Genomic DNA, 17668 nt, shown 5'->3' with positions numbered 1-17668 from the left:
TCATGTCTAAGGAACAAACTGTCATAGAGAATTTCAAGTGGCTGGCAGGTATCACATACGAAAGCACCACTAACATTTTCTAAAAAAATAATGTGAAAATCTTGAAACGTGATTGAATGTCAAATCACATTCAATTCAAAGCTTGTATTCAAACCATCTTTAATAAAAAAGTGGTGTTGCTTGATTTTTTTTCCCATTCCCGTTGGTGTATGTGTGTACAATATGTAATAATTGTTTATGAATGTTTCCCATAATTCCACTGTCTGTGTTTGGGTTGTAGCTGAGTAGTCCTTTAAATCAAGAGCAGGCAGCTTCAGCACGGGATGCCTTATCTAAAGCCATATACGGTCGTACTTTTACTTGGCTGGTCAGCAAAATTAACGACTCTCTGGCCTTCAAGGTATGGACTTGTTCTGCTGTTAAATACTCTTTATCAGCTCCATGGTATTGCAAATTCTCTGATGGAGTCTAGTGACCTAATATGTAAATATGTAGCGCCCCCACGTGGGGAAAGCTAAGAAATGACACAATATAACTACTCCAGTGTTCCGAGGGGGAGTTATTGGAACACATGCTCACCATATGATGTTACAGTCTGTGGATGTTTAGTCTGAATGGTGTGCCACAGCTGTTGTTGAATATTTCTGTGCTCTTAATGTTTCACAGGATGATTCATTTAACAGTAAGAACGCTTCTGTCATTGGTCTGCTTGACATCTATGGTTTTGAAGTCTTTCAGATCAACAGGTAAAGTAAATATATCAAATGTAATATTATTTATATTATACAAGTTAGCACTATTTTATATTACTGTGAATAATTTAATAGGATTTAAAATAAATCATTAAATGCCATTTAATATTGTTATATTTAATAATATTTAATTGAATATTTTAATAAAAAATGTAAATATTATTATAATTGTTTAACATGTTTTATGTAGATATTCATAAAATACTGTCTTAGTATTTTTAATAATAATTTGTACATTCGAAATATATATCTACCTTTAATATTTTGTATATTATTATAGTTAACATTGTTTTTCTTTCCAGAAGTATATAGCAAGACTTTGATTTTCAAAGATATCTCAATCTTCCTCTCTTTGTCTAGTTTTGAGCAGTTTTGTATCAACTATTGTAATGAGAAGCTGCAGCAGCTCTTCATCGAACTGACTCTGAAGTCGGAGCAGGAGGAATATGAAGCTGAGGGAATCACGGTGAGAATCCCCCATACACATATACATACACAGCTCAGCATGTGTGACTCATATGCGGGCTGGTGGAACGGGGTCTTAATCACAGCTCAATGGGCACATTATGGGCAAACGTGTAGTGGGCTTTATTTCATGCTGTTATTATGGTAATCCTGACCTCTCACACAGCCGATAAAACATTTTGACGCAAACACTGTTAAAGAAAGCGCATTTGTGGTCATGATTCGCGGGTGGGCTGGGAATTCTCTTGATTTTGCGTTCTTTGAATTTTATAGCAAAAACAACATCACAAATCTTGAATATTTTCCACTTGTTTCAAATGCAGTAATGCTCATGTTTTTTTGTTCTCTAGTGGGAGCCTGTGCAATATTTTAACAACAAGATCATTTGTGATCTTGTGGAGGAGAAGTTTAAAGGAATCATTTCCATCCTGGTGAGAATGCACTTTGTTTACGTTCGTTAACAATGTATTAATTAAATATTGTCTTAAGCTGCTTAAACCTACTATTCTCCTCTCTTTTCTGTAGGATGAAGAGTGTCTCCGTCCTGGAGATGCCAGTGACATCACCTTCCTGGAGAAGCTTGAGGACACTGTCGGTGGCCACGCCCACTTTGTAACGTCAGTCACGTCACACTTCTTTTGTCATGCTATGTAATATCATGCTTAAAATCATATCCTGAGCATCTAAAGATATCAATATATACGATATGACTATATTACAGTCACAAGCTGGCTGATGGAAAAACCCGTAAAGTGATGGGTCGCGAGGAGTTCAGACTGAGCCACTATGCTGGAGAAGTCAACTATAATGTCAACGGTCAGTTATTGAACAGAGGGCAGAGAAAAAATTAAGAAACAAAAAGAGAGCGTGTCATCGAACAAGAGCAGGCTCTTATGCCTACAGATCTTTCCCAGGCTGAGCGCTGACTGACGTCATTGTGTATTTTCCATCTTCTAGGCTTCCTGGACAAGAACAATGATCTCCTTTTCAGAAACCTGAAGGAGGTGAGGGAACGGGCCCAGAAGAAAATTATATTATAAGAAAAATACACTGTTACACTATACACTAAAATACACTACACAGTATCTGTTCTAAAATGTCCAATGATTAAACATGTAAATGTGTCTGTATGTTCAGGTCATGTGTATGTCCGAAAATAAAATCCTCACTCACTGCTTTGACCGAGAGGAGCTCACAGACAAGAAACGGCCAGAGACGGTATCTATCTATCTATCTATCTATCTATCTATCTATCTATCTATCTATCTATCTATCTATCTATCTATCTATCTATCTATCTATCTATCTATCTATCTATCTATCGATCTATCGATCTATCTATCTATCTATCTATCTATCTGTCTGTCTGTCTGTCTGTCTGTCTGTCTCTCTATCTCTCTATCTATCTATCTATCTATCTATCTATCTATCTATCTATCTATCTATCTATCTATCTATCTATCTGTCTGTCTGTCTCTCTGTCTCTATCTATCTATCTGTCTGTCTCTCTGTCTCTATCTATCTATCTATCTATCTATCTATCTGTCTCTATCTATCTATCTATCTATCTATCTATCTATCTATCTATCTATCTATCTATCTATCTATTTCTGTTGCTCTTTCAATGTCTTTCTATTTCTCTCTCTGTCTGTCTATATATCTATCTGTCTATCAGTCTGTCTAACTGTCTGTCTATCTCTGTGTCTATCTCTCTGTCTGTCTGTCTGTCTGTCTGTCTGTTTGTTTGTCTGTCTGTCTGTTACACCCATCCATCCTGCCATGTATTGCTCTTTTTGCTAGTAGGTTACATATTTTGTCAGTTTTGTGTTTGTTTATGCTTACACAGAACTGTAAACAACAAACATTTGTTTGTTAATCCGTTCCACATTCATGAACATTTATACATAAACCTCAGCAGCTTGGCCTCAGTCCATGAGATTGTGAATCTCTGCTTGCCACCTACACTGTGAGGAATTCCCTGACACTGTTGAACCCCCTACACTCTGTGACTGTGAGTGACACTCTGTGACCACTAAGCCCCCCCCTCCCCCCCCCCCCCAATTCCGAGTGCCCACTCCACAGAGCTCCATTGGCTGAGAGTGGGTGGGCTGCTGTTTAGTTGTTTGCTTTCATTGTTGACCACTGGCTTCTCCCACATTGTCACTGCCTGGCTGGACTTGCACACTGTCGCTTGTGTTCTTGCTTATTTCTCACTGTCCATCTCTTTTTCTTGTTCCCTTGCTCCGTTGGCTCGCTGCAACCAGGCAGCAACCCAGTTCAAGACCAGCCTGGCGAAATTGATGGAAATACTGATGTCTAAGGAACCGTCTTACGTGCGCTGCATAAAGCCTAATGATGCCAAGCAAGCAGGTTTGTGAGAAATGTTCTATACTCTTGAGTTTTAGTGCTGTTTAACTAATAGTTAATACTTGTTCTCATTCCTTTTAACTGTTCGCTTTCTGTGGGACAGTATTAGTATGGTATTGTATGGCAATGTAATAGTAATTTCATGTATTCCATTGTTTTGGATTATTGCCATATTTACAAACCATGTTATTTGTATGGTACTCCAAGGTATGTAGAAAATTTTGTGTTGCTATAGGGCATAACAAATATTAGTAATATAGTTTTTTGAACATAATATGGGAATACGATTGTATTTTTTATACTCTTTTATGTCAAACCATCAAACATTTAGTCATTATTAAACATTTAAAAACAACAGAACATGACCCAATATGCTATGCAAGTCTAGGAAAAATGAAGCTAAATTGGCTAAATTAAAATGAATAATAAGCTAAAAATGTAACTCTCTATAAAACAAGTTGTCTTTTAAAACAAAATGTCTTCTTTTTTTAATGGATCTATTGTTTAAACTGCAGTCATTCATTCCTTCAGTCTGATTCTCTCTTACTTCATCAGCTCCTTTGTTTTGCTCTTCTCATTTGTTAGCATCTTTTGTTCGTTAATAAGCTCTTATTCTCAGAAATATCAGCAAATCTATGATTTTATACACACACTACATGCATGATTTTACAAAGTGTTAAACTGAAATCTCTCTCTATAGGGCGCTTTGATGAAGTCCTCATCAGGCACCAAGTAAAATATCTTGGTCTGATGGAAAACCTTCGGGTGAGGAGAGCTGGGTTTGCATATCGCCGTCGCTACGAGACCTTCCTACATAGGTACAAAAAAAAAAAAATACCCACAAACTTAGACCTATTTGAACCATTTTTTCATGCTGGTCTTATATTGGCATAATAGGGACATTGTTGCTAGTGTAGCCTTGCTGGGTGACTGAACAAACCTCAACAGTATCCCGCAATATGCTTGAACTTGTCGTTTATACTAGCCTTAGCCAACTAAACCAATTTTGCTGATTTAGGCACAAAAAAGCTTATATTTTTAAACTCTGTTAGATTTCATACTTTCAGATCCTCTTTTAAAAGCTCAGCACTTCCTGTGGACTTCAGTGGTAATGAAGGTCAAAGGGAACAAGAGATATAATGAAAACAGTGATTCCTGTTTGTACTTAACTAACTTGCTTGACGTTTCCTGTTTCAGGTATAAATCCCTGTGTCCAGACACATGGCCCACCTGGAATGGCCGCCTGGTCGATGGAGTGTCCACACTCGTCAAGCACATCGGCTACAAACCCGAGGAGTACAAACTCGGCAGGTTGGTTACACAAATGTTCTAAAATGCCAACTCTTATTTTATTAGTATTTATAAATCAGTATTATTTCTGTGGTACCAGAAAAGATGAAGGCACCTTTCCTTTTTTTTCACAGGACCAAAATCTTCATCCGCTTCCCCAAAACCCTGTTCGCAACCGAAGATGCACTAGAAGTCAGAAAACACAGCCTTGGTATGAGCCATATTCAAATGCATATCTTGAGTAACTGAATGGTCTGCTGTCCTCATCAACTTCTACAATCTGTTCTTAATGCACAGCTACCAAACTGCAGTCATCCTGGAGAGGCTACAGTCAAAAAACCAAATATCGTAAAATGAAACAATCAGCAATCCGGATCCAAGCATGGTGGAGAGGTATTCTGGCCCGCAGGAAGGCAAAGCGTAGAAGAGAGGCTTCCAACACCATCCGCAGGTCTGTGTGCATGACTTGACTTGTACAATAGTCAATACGGAATCACATGCAATCTGATTCTGCCCAGTGAGAGAGGCTGTGCTCACTTTTATTTTTTTTTGCCTGTGATCACTGTTACAGGTTCATAAAAGGCTTCATCTACCGCCACCAGCCACGTTGCCCAGAGAACGAGTACTTCCTGGACTATGTTCGCTACTCGTTCCTAATGAAGTTGCACAGGAGCCTGCCCAAAACAGTTCTGGATAAGAGTTGGCCAAAGCCACCTCCCGCCCTCATCGAGGTGAGATATCAGTCGTTATTAGTACAATCATGAACTCCTCTAGACCTGAGGGCTATACATTGAGAGATTATGCCTTCCTTTTGTTCACAGGCTTCAGAGCACCTCCGCAAACTCTGCATGCAGAACATGGTGTGGAAGTACTGCAAGAATATCAACTCCGAATGGAAGCACCAGGTGTGACATTTTACATAGTTAATTATTTTATTTTTTTAAATAATGAATTATTCATTCTAATTTACTATTAGTCCATTTGTATTATATATTTTATATTATAATATTTATTCATTCATTCACTTGATTGTTGGGCTACTGGAAATTAAGCTTCCCCCAGAACCACTCTCTCACGTTTTATTTTATTTTATTTTATTTTATTTTATTTTATATTATTTTTAGTTTAGTTTTGTTTTGTTTTGTTTAATTATATTGTATTGTTAGTCCATTTTTTATTTTATTTTATTTTTTACTTTATAATATTTATTAATTCACTTGATGGGCTCCTGGAAATTACGATTGAATTTAGAATAAAATAATTTGGTTTTACACAGATAAATGTTTTATTTTATCATAATTTATTGATTATAATGTATTTTTATATACCCAATTTTAATGTTATATAAATTATTTATTTAATACAATTGATGTTTGGGTTTCTGGAAATGAAGCTTTATTATCTGCTATTGCAGTTGGAGCAAAAGATGGTAGCAAGTGAACTCTTTAAGGACAAGAAGGACAACTACCCACAAAGTGTCCCAAAACTTTTTGTGGGGACAAGGCTCAGTGAGTTTTCATCCTCTTTTTCAGCCTCAGTTTGGAGACTATGGACTATGGAATATTCTATGGTGTATATTCTAATTGTTTTCTGTGTGTGTGTTCAAAAGATGGGGAAGACATCAATCCTAAAGTGCTACAGGCTCTGGGAAATGACAAGATGAAGGTGGGTTGAATTCTAGGCTAGTGTTATTTTGTTGTTGTTGCTTTGTTTTTTTTTGTTTTTCTCAAAAATCTCTCTTTAATGTGGTTCAGACTATAGTTCACTACACTTGTTGTATAAATCCTTTCATCAGTCTCACCAAAGAAGCCAGGAGTCTGTCATTTTGCATGACTGAATTATGTGATAAAATGTACATGACTCTATTTCTCAGTGTTTGTAGGTGTTTCCTCAGGCAACATACCCAAAAATTTGTGAAGTATCTGTGATAATACATGGAATGTAAAGATTGTCTCTCCTAATGTAATCTAAACGTCATCGGTCTTTCCCTACAGTACGCTGTTCCAGTGACTAAGTATGATAGAAAAGGATACAAAGCCCGCAACCGACAGCTCCTGCTCACGGCGAACAGCGCCGTTATTGTGGAGGAGGCCAAACTGAAACAGCGGATCGACTACAGCTCACTGAAAGGTGAAAAGGAAGAGAGATAGAAAATAAGTCTTAAACTGTTCTTACACTTTGTTTGACTGCTTGGTTGGAACCAGAGTTCATTACTTCCAATTTCCACATTACGTTATCAATGTGTGTACTACCATTTCAGCAGCCATATCACCCTGTAGCCCAAGACTGGTTGCCCACTGAAGCTAAGCAGGGCTGAGCCTGGTTAGTACCTGGATGGGAGACCTTCTGAGAAGGCCAGGTTGCTGCTGGAAGAGGTGTTAGTGAGGCCAGCAGGGGGTGCTCACCCTGTGGTCTGTGTGGGTCCTAATGCCCCAGTATAGTAATGGGAATACTATACTGTCAAAGAGCACCGTCCTTCGGATGAGACGTTAAACCGAGGTCCTGACTCTCTGTGGTCATTAAAAATCCCAGGATGTCTTTCGAAAGAGTAGGGGTGTAACCCCGGCATCCTGGCCAAATTTGCCCAGTGGCCTCTCTCCATCATGGCCTCCTAATCATCCCCATATATACCAATTGGCTTCATCACTGTCTCCTCTCCACCAGTAAGCTGGTGTGTGGTGGGCGTTCTGGCGCACTATGGCTGCCGTCGCATCATCCAGGTGGATGCTGCACACTGGTGGTGGTTGAGGAGATTCCCCTCTCTATGTGAAGCGCTTTGAGTGTTGAGAAAAGCGCCATATAAATGTAATGAATTATTATTATTACCATGAGTACTAGCTTTACTACCATGAGTAAAGCTAGTACTCATGGTATCCTTTTCCTTTTCCTACCATGAGTACTAGCTTTCCTACCATGAGTTCTAGCTTTTCTACCATAAGTACTAGCTTTACTACCATGAGTACTAGCTTTACTACCATGAGTACTAGCTTTACTATCATGAGTACTAGCTTTACTACCATGAGTACTAGCTTTACTACCATGAGTACTAGATTTACTACCATGAGTACTAGCTTTACTACCATGAGTACTAGCTTGAGTACTAGCTTTCCTACCATGAGTACTAGCTTTACTACTAGCTTTCCTACCATGAGTACTAGCTTTCCTACCATGAGTACTAGCTTTACTACCATGAGTACTAGCTTTACTACCATGAGTACTAGATTTACTACCATGAGTACTAGCTTTACTACCATGAGTACTAGCTTGAGTACTAGCTTTCCTACCATGAGTACTAGCTTTACTACTAGCTTTCCTACCATGAGTACTAGCTTTCCTACCATGAGTACTAGCTTTACTACCATGAGTACTAGCTTTACTACCATGAATACTAGCTTTCCATCATCTCCAATACTTTGTCTTATAGGCGACCATTCTGAAATCCATATCTCACAAAAATATAGGAATCCGTTGCTCATCTCTCTAGCTGTCACTAAGAAGGTAGTTCTCCAAAACTGGAAATCAAAGAAATCTTACCACATCAATCACTGGACAAATTTAATCTCAGAATACATTTTAATGGAGAAACACAATGCACACAGAAAAAAAGAAGAGTACTAGCTTTACCTGTTTAGTTGCAAAGATACACTTTATGTGCTATCGCTAACTGCTCACTTTTGCCAGTTAGAACAGATTGCAGTCATTTGAATTGAAATGCATTTTCAAGCAGACTTGAATGCTTTATTTCATTCAGTCATGACAAAAAAAAGAATCAAAAACAAATAAAAAAGTGACACACTGACCACTTCTGTTTTATCTGTAGGGATTTCTGTCAGCTCTCTAAGTGACGGCATGTTCGTTCTCCATGTTGCTTGTGAAGACAATAAGCAGAAAGTAAGTCCAAAGATCTATTTTTTGCTTTTATTTACCTTAATTAAGCGCTAAACTTCCTGTTGTCAGAGTGAATATGTGAACTGTATGGGTGTCACAGGGTGATGTGGTGCTTCAGAATGAGCATGTGATCGAGACATTAACCAAAGTGGCTATCTGTGCTGACAAGATCAACAACATTAACATTAACCAGGGAAGGTGAGTTGCAGGCGCAAAATTATCATTTTGTGAAATACTTTGAATTCTGAGATTAACACAAGTCTGTCTTAAAACTCATATTATGAAATTATTATGTTATTACTTTTATGAATAAAAGCTTTTCCTTTCCCTCTCATGGACAGTATAAAGTTCAATGTGGCTCAAGGAAAAGAAGGGATCATAGATTTCACATCCGGCTCAGAGTTGCTGATAGCCAAGGCTAAGGATGGACACCTTTCTGTGGTGAGCATTGCTGACGAAATGAATTGTAATGTATCCAAAAAATTATTTCAATTACAAAAAATAAAAAATTAACACGTGTGTTTTTATTTCTCAGATTGCTCCTCGCCTCAACTCAAGATGATGGACGGGTCATGACCAAGCTCTCCCTGCGTTCTCACATGATCTTCCAGATATGCTATTTAGCTCATCAATCACATGACTACCGGCAGAGCTTACCTCTGCAAACGAGACGCCAGCCAGCTGAACCAAAGGCCTCTGCTTTCAGTTGTGAAAATCTAGCGACTTATTTATGTTTTGGGGTTTAATACTGTTATATGAATATTATGATTTTATACGTCAAAACCAAGAAATAACAAAATATGTGCATTTTTCCTGCACTCTGTCTTTATCTAGCTTTTTTGGGGAATGTTGATTGATTTTTTTTTTTTAGAAGGTGACCTCAGCCATGTTACCGAGGAAAATCAGGGTTCGTAATTTTTAGTTGTTCGCTTCGGTTCTATTTATGTTCACCCGTGATTACTTTTCCATGGATCCTGCAATCCAAACCTACTCGGACCCAGTACACCTTTTCTTCCAGTGAATTGCTGTCATTCTAGTGTTAGTTAAAATTACTTGGTAACTAAATTGAAACATTCATAGGAAAGGTATTAATTACTTTTTGCATATAGAAGATTACTTGGATAAGTTTATATGGACGGATACACCTGTTCTAAACCCTAGTAAGTTATTAATATTAGTTGATGTGTTCAAGAAATGAGAATGAACTTATGCCAAGTGCATTGAAGGTGCGTGTTATGTATGAAAAGGCTCCAGAAATCTTAATGTTGATGGAAAGAATGTGCACATTACAACCAGTGATAGTAACTATGCTAGAGCACCAGCTCCATTTTTCACATTGTGATTGGTTCGTCATTCATTACTCATATTAAGAGTTTGAAGATCAGTTAATGTCTTTTCTCAGTCGCGAATCTGTGCCTCAAAATGTTAGGGTTAGAGAGTATTTTGATATGATAAGAAAAGTGTTCCTGTAGAACTGGGATGAAATGGACACAAGATTGATCTCCTGTGGTTAATCGCTCAGGCTTTGTGCTCCTAATACACTGGACACAATAATCCTATTAACGTCATTTCCCCCACATTAGCAATGCTATAAGCTTGTGAGAGATGTTATTAGCCCTAATAGTTTGGGAAGTTATGTGTTATCTACAAAAAAGGCTTGTTTATTTCTCTTGAGGCAGGTTTGTGTATATGTAGATAAAAAGTAACAGCACTACTAAATGTTTGCAAAGCAAATTTAAATGTTATTTTAAAAACTAAACGTGCAAATTTGGCATACCCAAGTGGACTGTAGGATTTCAGGCACCCAAAACTGTTAATAGCAGAATTATTTGATATTGCCTTAATGACATGACTGGTAAATGAGAATGTTCAGAGAAACATTGAGCATGTGCCTACCATAGCTAGTGTCATAGTTGAGGATACTTAAAAGAAAACACTGTAAGAATGCACGTTAAATGCTTTTTTTGCGTAAGTGCAGCATGTATTTAGAACAAATATCTATTTTTGACATTTATAAAATACCCTTATACTGTACACACAAACTCATGGCCCTCCAGTTGAGATGTAATTCACACTTTGTAATTTTGTTTTATACTATTAGTGTAAAGTACCTGGAAATCTGTCAATTTGAAGCAAACTGACAATGTATCTGAGCATATTAAAGCTGATTAAAAACATTGAGGTGCCAGCTCTATATTCATGGGAATAGATATTTGTGAACATCGTTATTTTAGGTAAAAGTCACAATTTGTATTTCTTGCTTAGTTATCATCTGCTGTAAATTGTGTTTTGCATTTCATAAAGGGAATATTTATATTTGAAAGGTAGAAAATTAATTGCGTTTAAGTTTTGGTAACATGATCCAGTAAAAAAAGAAGAAAGCCTGGGGAATAGAGAGACTGATGTCATTGTGATGTCTCTAACAATTTTTTTCACTGGCAAAGTTTTGAATGAAAGAATTTCACATTGTAAAAAATGTAACGTCAACGAGTTTCACGTCAATGTTTAATTTATTTAAACCGTTAAGTTCATGAAAGTCAAAATTCTAGCAAAACAAATGTATGTTGAAAAGAGTCTGATTAAAAATGTTGGAGTAGCCTATAATTAATTATAAATGTATGAGTTAATTCTTGTCATTTTGTAGTATAACATAGACTGTAAAAATAGGGTGTATAAGGATGCATTGGGAAAACCCCAGACATGGCCGAGACTGGCAGTCATCGCTGGCAGTGGGCGGAGATCCTTCAACTTCTTGAATTCTGCTATTTCCCAATATATCAGGTGACTTGTAGAAAAATACATCCTATTGTTTGTTTGTTTGTTTGTTTTTTCAGTCTTATTTAAACACTTAAGTCCTTTCCGTTTTCACTATTGCGATAAATATGCGCGCAATGGTATGTAATCGATAAGAGCTTCGGATTTGTCAAGATAATTATGTTTATAATGCTACGCTAATTATGTCGTAGTTTCACTTTCAACCGCTATTGAATCAATGAGAGTCTACGGAAGTGTGGGAACAATGCGTGTGACCCTGTAAGTTCATTTGTTTATTTTTTATTAAGTACTTCCGCTGTGGTTATATGGAACTGTTAATTTATTTTGATGTACACAAATTAGACCGTAAATGTAATGGCATAGACTTTGTTTCTGTCACTTCCCGGGCTATAAAGTCGGCTAAGTTAGCCATAGCTATTCTCAAGATTCCTTAATTGTCCCTGTCATAACCAACTCATCTTAAACACAGTTTAAATAAAACATTCACTTTCTATTTATGCTTGTTATTGTGGTTATATTTAGCTATACATCTCTAATAAGTAATTGGCCTGCTTATGTTTTTGGAAAACGATAATCACATTGCATTGGTAACTTCAAAGGCTTGTGGTTGCTGCAAGGTTTTTTTTTTTTTTTAAACAAATACTGAAATAGTAAAAACAATAAATACTTTAAAATTACACATTTTCTTTTGACTTCCTTTAGGGTGGGGGAGGTAAAGCCTTAATTAGGGGTCCCCAGACTCCCTATATACTAAGCGACATATTAAAGTGATGGCTGTTGGAGTCAGTTGCACAGAAATTCAACAGCGTCGCGTGGAGCTGGTGGAGAACTACAGCAAACACCTGACACGCCTGCTGGACGTACTGTTTAACGTGGGGGCGGTGACCGAGGAGGACCTCAGTTTCATCAGAGGTTCGGCTGTTAGAGGTGAGCGAGAATGTATGAGATTACTGTTGGATGTGCTGAACGGGAGAGGAGAAGAATCATGCAGGGCGTTCCTCTACATACTGCAGAGTGTTCAAGGTGAGACCACAAACCCAGGACAGCCCAACCAGCAAGAGCATCTCAAAAAGCACAAGGACATCTTGGCCAGACAGCACAGTCTGGTGGACTATCTCAGCATCAGAGGACACAATTTAGGGCAGGATGAAACCTGGTACTTGACTGATATCACCTTCTCAAGACAAGCTGGTTATGCGTCGACTTCTCAATTCCGACATGAGTCCACAGGAGTTGGGGATGCTTTCAGGACACGCACGGATGAGATCTGCGTTTTCAGGGATGTGTACGAGAATCTGCTGTCCAAACCATCAAGTGGTGTGAATATGCTGTCAGGAGTTGCTGGAAGTGGGAAAACCACGGTTGTGAGACGGCTGGTGCGAGAGTGGGCTGCAGAAAACACCTCTACCAAGATTGTCCTATCTCTGGCCTTTCGTGAGCTAAACCTCATAACTCAAGAGCAGAGCTTGCAGGACCTGCTCTCGGATCACTACATCCACCTAAAACCTGTCCTGAACGAGTTACTGAGCTCCAAACCATCCAGGTTTTTGCTCATCTTAGATGGTCTGGATGAGTTCTGCTACCCTCTTAATTTCGAACACACTCCCAAGTGCTCAAATCCTGAGCGGGTGCAGCCTATACAATCCATTGTGGTGAACTTAATCAAAGGAATTCTGCTTCCAGGCGTGTCCATTTTCCTCACCTCACGGCCTCATGCGGTCTCCAAAGTTCCTCCAGTGCTGGTCAGTCATTTTTACAGTCTGCTAGGTTTCTCTTCAGCCCAGCAGAAGCAGTACTTTGAGCAGAACTGCAGTTCTCCGGAGGCTGCCGCTGCAGTGTGGGCCTCTGTTTCGTCCCATAAGCCCCTTCTCCTCATGTGCCACATTCCTGCATTCTGTTGGATTGTGTCCACCGCCTTGCTTGACGGTGGCTCCTGCCTTTGTCCTGATTCTGTAAATGCCAACCAGCCAAACTCTTCATTGGGACCTTCCGAGCTCCTTCTGAGCTCCAAACCAGTCACGATCACTGAGATCTATTGCTGCTTTGTAAAATCCATCGTGCTATTCCACGTGCAAGGGCGTTGCGAGGGCTCTCATCACACCAGGCTTCAGCACGCCCCTCATGTCCTTGGCGAAATGCAGCCTATTCTCAAAAGCCTGGGAGCTATGGCCTTCAGAGGCCTCCTGGAGAGACGGTTCATCTTCGAAAGCGCTGATTTGAGCTCTTTTAATCTGGATAGCACCAAAATCTCACAGGTGTTCCTCTTTGAGATACTTAAAGAGGATCGAGCATCCCTCACCTTTGAGAAGGGCTTCCATTTTATTCACACCAGCGTGCAGGAGTTCCTGGCTGCCCTGTACTATGTTCTTCAGTCACTTTCAGGATCAGATCCATTTTTAGGGCTCCAACCAAGCACAGGCCAGTATCTTCAGTCTGCGTTTAAGCAGATAGCATCAGCCTTGAACAAATTCAGCAGACCTCGACGCCTCTTCCGCAGACGCATTAAGAAGGCACTTCGCTGTGGTGTACATCATCAATCTGGACACATGGATCTTTTCTGCAGGTACCTTTAAAACTGTTTTCATATTAAATGCATTTTCATACGTTAAAGGGGTAGTTCACTTTTTTTTTTAAAAATTGCTGATAATTTACTCACCCCCATGTCATCCAAGATGTCCATGTCTTTCTTTCTTCAGTCGAAAAGAAATTAAGGTTTTTGATGAAAACATTCCAGGATTTTCTCCATATAATGGACTTCAATGGGAACCAAAGGGTTCAAGGTCCAAATGAGAGTTTCACTGCAGCTTCAAAGGTTTAAACGACACTAGACGATGAATAAGGGTCTTTTCTAGCTAAACGATCATCCATTTCAAAAATAAAAAAAAAGTTTGTTTTATAGACCACTTTACAAGATGTAAACAACACTGGTCCAGAAACACTTCCTGTTTCAGTTTGTAAGTGTTTTCTTTATTTCACATGTAAAGAAAACATCTTAAAGATATTTGTTTAACTTTTTGATTCAGTTTTATATGTTCTGTTGGTTGTACTTTATCCCAGCTTTTATGTAGTGTTAAAAAACTGAAACAGGAAGTGCTTCTGGACCAGTGTTGTTTACATCTTGCAAAATGGCCTTGCTCTGTTCTGTGATGGGCGTTCGTGACGCTCCTGTTTGAACTCGTTCATCAAAATGAACAAATCTTTTTCCAATCATGACTCGAAGGGTCCTAGAGAAGAGCCATATTCATCGTCTGGTGTCGTTTAAAGCATTTTGAAGCTGCACTGAAACTCTCATTTGGACCTTGAACCATTTGGTTCCCATTGAAGTCCATTATATGGAGAAAATCCTGGAATGTTTTCATCAAAAACCTTAATTGTCTTTTCGACTGAAGAAAGAAAGACATGGACATCTTGGATGACATGGGAGTGAGTAAATTTCAAAAGTTTTTTTTAAAAGTGAACTACTTCTTTAAGACATTTTCATCAATGTGTCAAATGTGTCAAATCTTTCTTTCAAAAATCATTAATACAAAAAGCTATTCATACATTCAGTGACTTGAATGTACATCTTGGTATTTTTATAACAATATTTTTGTTGTCTACAAACAACAAAGTAAGTCAGAGAGAGAAATATTGTAGCTTTTTATGATGCAAAAAGTTTAGTACAGGTTGTAAAAGGTTATGAATACTCTCTAAATAAATAATAATAAATAAAGAATTCACATAATGTATAATAAAAACTAGGTTCTCTTGAAAACATTACTAATTTTTAAACCCAATAAACCTTTTCCCCCCCAAATGTTTTAAATGCAATGTTTTCTTCTTTTTAAAATTTTTTTTTTTGGATTGCTCTGATTTATTTACTATGATATACTACATTACTGACCAGTAATTTCCACTTGTCCAGGTTTGTATGCGGCCTGCTGGTTCCTAGAGCACGTCTCATCCTAAATGGATTTTTCCCTGATGGGCCCAAGATGCACTTGCTCCGTTGCCAACCCTCTCCTGACCCGACTCCTCCTTTCCTCCTCCATCTGTTACACTCCCAACTCGAGAGCTCCACCCTCAGCCCAGAGCGGCAGGTCAATGTTTGTCACTGTCTATACGAGGCCCAGGACCCTGGTTTGTCCCAGCGGCTACAGGGTTGGATGAAAGTTCTTTCACAGCAGGCCCCAGGTCAGTCCGGTTCACTAAACAGGGACTGGAGCGAGCTGGCTTTCCTGTTACAGCTCAGCTCAGATCTGCAGGTTTTAAATTTGGACGCTCAAGGACTTGATGCTGACGGATTACGCCGACTCCTACCTGTCCTTCCTCTCTTCTCAACTCTCAGGTAAATAGTGAAGAGCTGTAGGCATAATCATTCAGAGATGACATGATGCATTCATTGTTAAATACTGTGTGATATGTATTGTATGTTCTTTGCATAAAGCCTTGGCCAGAATCCTCTTGGTTCAGAGGGAGCGTCTGTATTATCCCTCGTGCTGAGAAACCCAGATTGCCGCATTCAGAGGCTTTGGTAAGTAAAATAAAAACGATCATTATATTAGTGAGACTTTATCGTGACTGTGTATGTTCAATATAGGGTGGTTGCGACAGGGCTTGGCTGTGAAGGCCTGAAAATCCTTGTGGAAGCACTGAAAGAAAATCGTACTGTGACTGATCTCAGGTGAACAGTGAAAAAAACATAATTTCTCATTACAAATACACACAAATTGCATCTTACTCAATATCTGCAATATCATTCTTTCATTAGAATGGCCATCAATAAAATTGGAGATGATGGAGCTGGTTATCTTGCAGAATTGTTGAGGACGAATTGCACACTGACAGATATCAGGTCAGGTGATCGAGACTAATCTCCGCCGTTGCAGTCTTTCTAGTCAATTATTTATCTTCAGTGTTCACTTTGTTTAAACATTTTGCCTTCAATAGACTTCGTGACAACCTAGTGACAGACAAAGGAGCAGAAGTCCTCATGGCTGCTCTCAAAGAGAACACTACATTAGAGTACTTGTGGTAAGAACCGTTTATAGCTGATTTATTTCAGTTTATTTACTCGTGATTCACAAGTGGCATATGTTTTCTTTATCCATCGCAGGATGTTTGACAACAAGTTTACTAAAGACGGCGTCAAGAAGCTGAAAGAATTCGCAAATACCAGACCAAACCTTGACATTAAAGTTTGCGTCTGACCCACAACCGACAAACCAGTGGAATATCTCTAAACGGCATTTGCTTTATTGAACTGGCTCATTTTGATATTAGTAAAACTTATATATTAAAACATTAGACTGTTAACCACTCTGGCTACTACTGCCCTCTACTGGACTTTTAAAGAGCTGTGGCTACTTATTGGTATGGTACGTTTGTAATGTGTATTTAATTGGCATTTGGCTGTAATATTATTTTGTTAAATACCTTTTTAATAGCAAAACCATTCATTTTGGCTAAAACCCATACAAGAAGATTTCACTGAAGCTTTTAAGTGCTTTGAGGACTCAAAAAATGGCTTTTTAACACACCCAAGTTCTTCTTGTATACTTTTATAAATTCTTCTTTCTATTTTCTGCTATATTGTCTCTTTACTTTATTGCCCTTTTTCTTTATGGGTGCTTTTACATGCAGAGCTCATATGGGTTCTTTTTCAAATGCTTCATAAACAGAAGTAAAATGTATGTGTAAAATACACAAAGGCATAGTATTATTTGGTTAGTCGATTCAAAGATACAATCAAATCAGTTGTCAACATGTGAAAATATTGATAACTATTGACTTCCTTTATTTATTACTGTTACTTTACATCAACCCAGTTACAATATATCTGTCAGATAATAGTGTTTGACATTGCACGCCTGTCTTCTCCCTGAAAGTTGCATAATATAGGTTCATGCATTGTTATATCATTAATTGTCGTAACATCATGAAATATGAATTGGTATAACAAGTATTATTGCTTAGCAGTTCTTACAATGTTATGCAATCATTAAAACAAGATGTACAAATAAAAGTTCAATAAACACATTATATTATACCAGTTTGCTTTGGTAATGGAGTCTGTGGTTTGTCATCACACCAAAGATCAAACCGCATTGCTTCAGATGTATAATTCCATATATTGTATTGATTGCAAAGGC

General features: G+C 38.3%; 2 protein-coding genes across 6 annotated transcripts in view; both read left to right on the top strand.

Annotated features, from left to right (window-relative positions):
- Positions 1–10939, top strand: part of myo1cb (myosin Ic, paralog b) — a 42036-nt gene extending 31097 nt beyond the window's left edge. For all 5 annotated transcript variants that reach the window (XM_089121192.1, XM_039662422.2, XM_089121193.1 and 2 more), the window contains 22 exons: positions 281–400; positions 667–746; positions 1113–1218; positions 1568–1648; positions 1743–1834; positions 1939–2033; positions 2175–2221; positions 2355–2435; positions 3482–3587; positions 4285–4402; positions 4782–4895; positions 5009–5085; positions 5172–5325; positions 5446–5605; positions 5696–5779; positions 6289–6382; positions 6484–6539; positions 6869–7004; positions 8695–8765; positions 8863–8960; positions 9104–9203; positions 9298–10939. In XM_089121192.1, the coding sequence (XP_088977318.1) occupies positions 281–400; positions 667–746; positions 1113–1218; positions 1568–1648; positions 1743–1834; positions 1939–2033; positions 2175–2221; positions 2355–2435; positions 3482–3587; positions 4285–4402; positions 4782–4895; positions 5009–5085; positions 5172–5325; positions 5446–5605; positions 5696–5779; positions 6289–6382; positions 6484–6539; positions 6869–7004; positions 8695–8765; positions 8863–8960; positions 9104–9203; positions 9298–9324 (2097 nt within the window). In that variant the 3' untranslated portion in view covers positions 9325–10939. The remainder of the gene's footprint in view (positions 1–280; positions 401–666; positions 747–1112; positions 1219–1567; positions 1649–1742; positions 1835–1938; positions 2034–2174; positions 2222–2354; positions 2436–3481; positions 3588–4284; positions 4403–4781; positions 4896–5008; positions 5086–5171; positions 5326–5445; positions 5606–5695; positions 5780–6288; positions 6383–6483; positions 6540–6868; positions 7005–8694; positions 8766–8862; positions 8961–9103; positions 9204–9297) is intronic.
- Positions 10940–11491: 552 nt separating this feature from the next.
- Positions 11492–17558, top strand: LOC120472293 (NLR family CARD domain-containing protein 3). The gene is made up of 8 exons (XM_039662434.2): positions 11492–11795; positions 12240–14100; positions 15442–15864; positions 15964–16050; positions 16117–16200; positions 16288–16371; positions 16467–16550; positions 16633–17558. The coding sequence occupies exons 2-8, from the start codon at positions 12308–12310 to the stop codon at positions 16724–16726; spliced, it is 2649 nt and encodes an 882-aa protein (XP_039518368.2). The 5' UTR covers positions 11492–11795; positions 12240–12307; the 3' UTR covers positions 16727–17558.
- The last annotated feature ends 110 nt before the right edge of the window (positions 17559–17668 follow it).

This window comes from Pimephales promelas, chromosome 16 (assembly GCF_988280905.1).
Source record: "Pimephales promelas chromosome 16, fPimPro1.hap1.1, whole genome shotgun sequence".
In the NCBI taxonomy this organism is placed as follows: domain Eukaryota; kingdom Metazoa; phylum Chordata; class Actinopteri; order Cypriniformes; family Leuciscidae; genus Pimephales; species Pimephales promelas.
This window is presented reverse-complemented; position numbering and strand designations above follow the sequence as displayed.

Coding starts and splice junctions, on each gene's coding strand:
- LOC120472293 (XM_039662434.2), top strand. CDS start 12,308: ATGGCTGTTGGAGTCAGTTGCACAGAAATTCAACAGCGTCGCGTGGAG. Junction 14,101..15,441: donor CACATGGATCTTTTCTGCAG/GTACCTTTAAAA, acceptor CCACTTGTCCAG/GTTTGTATGCGGCCTGCTGG. Junction 15,865..15,963: donor CCTCTCTTCTCAACTCTCAG/GTAAATAGTGAA, acceptor CTTTGCATAAAG/CCTTGGCCAGAATCCTCTTG.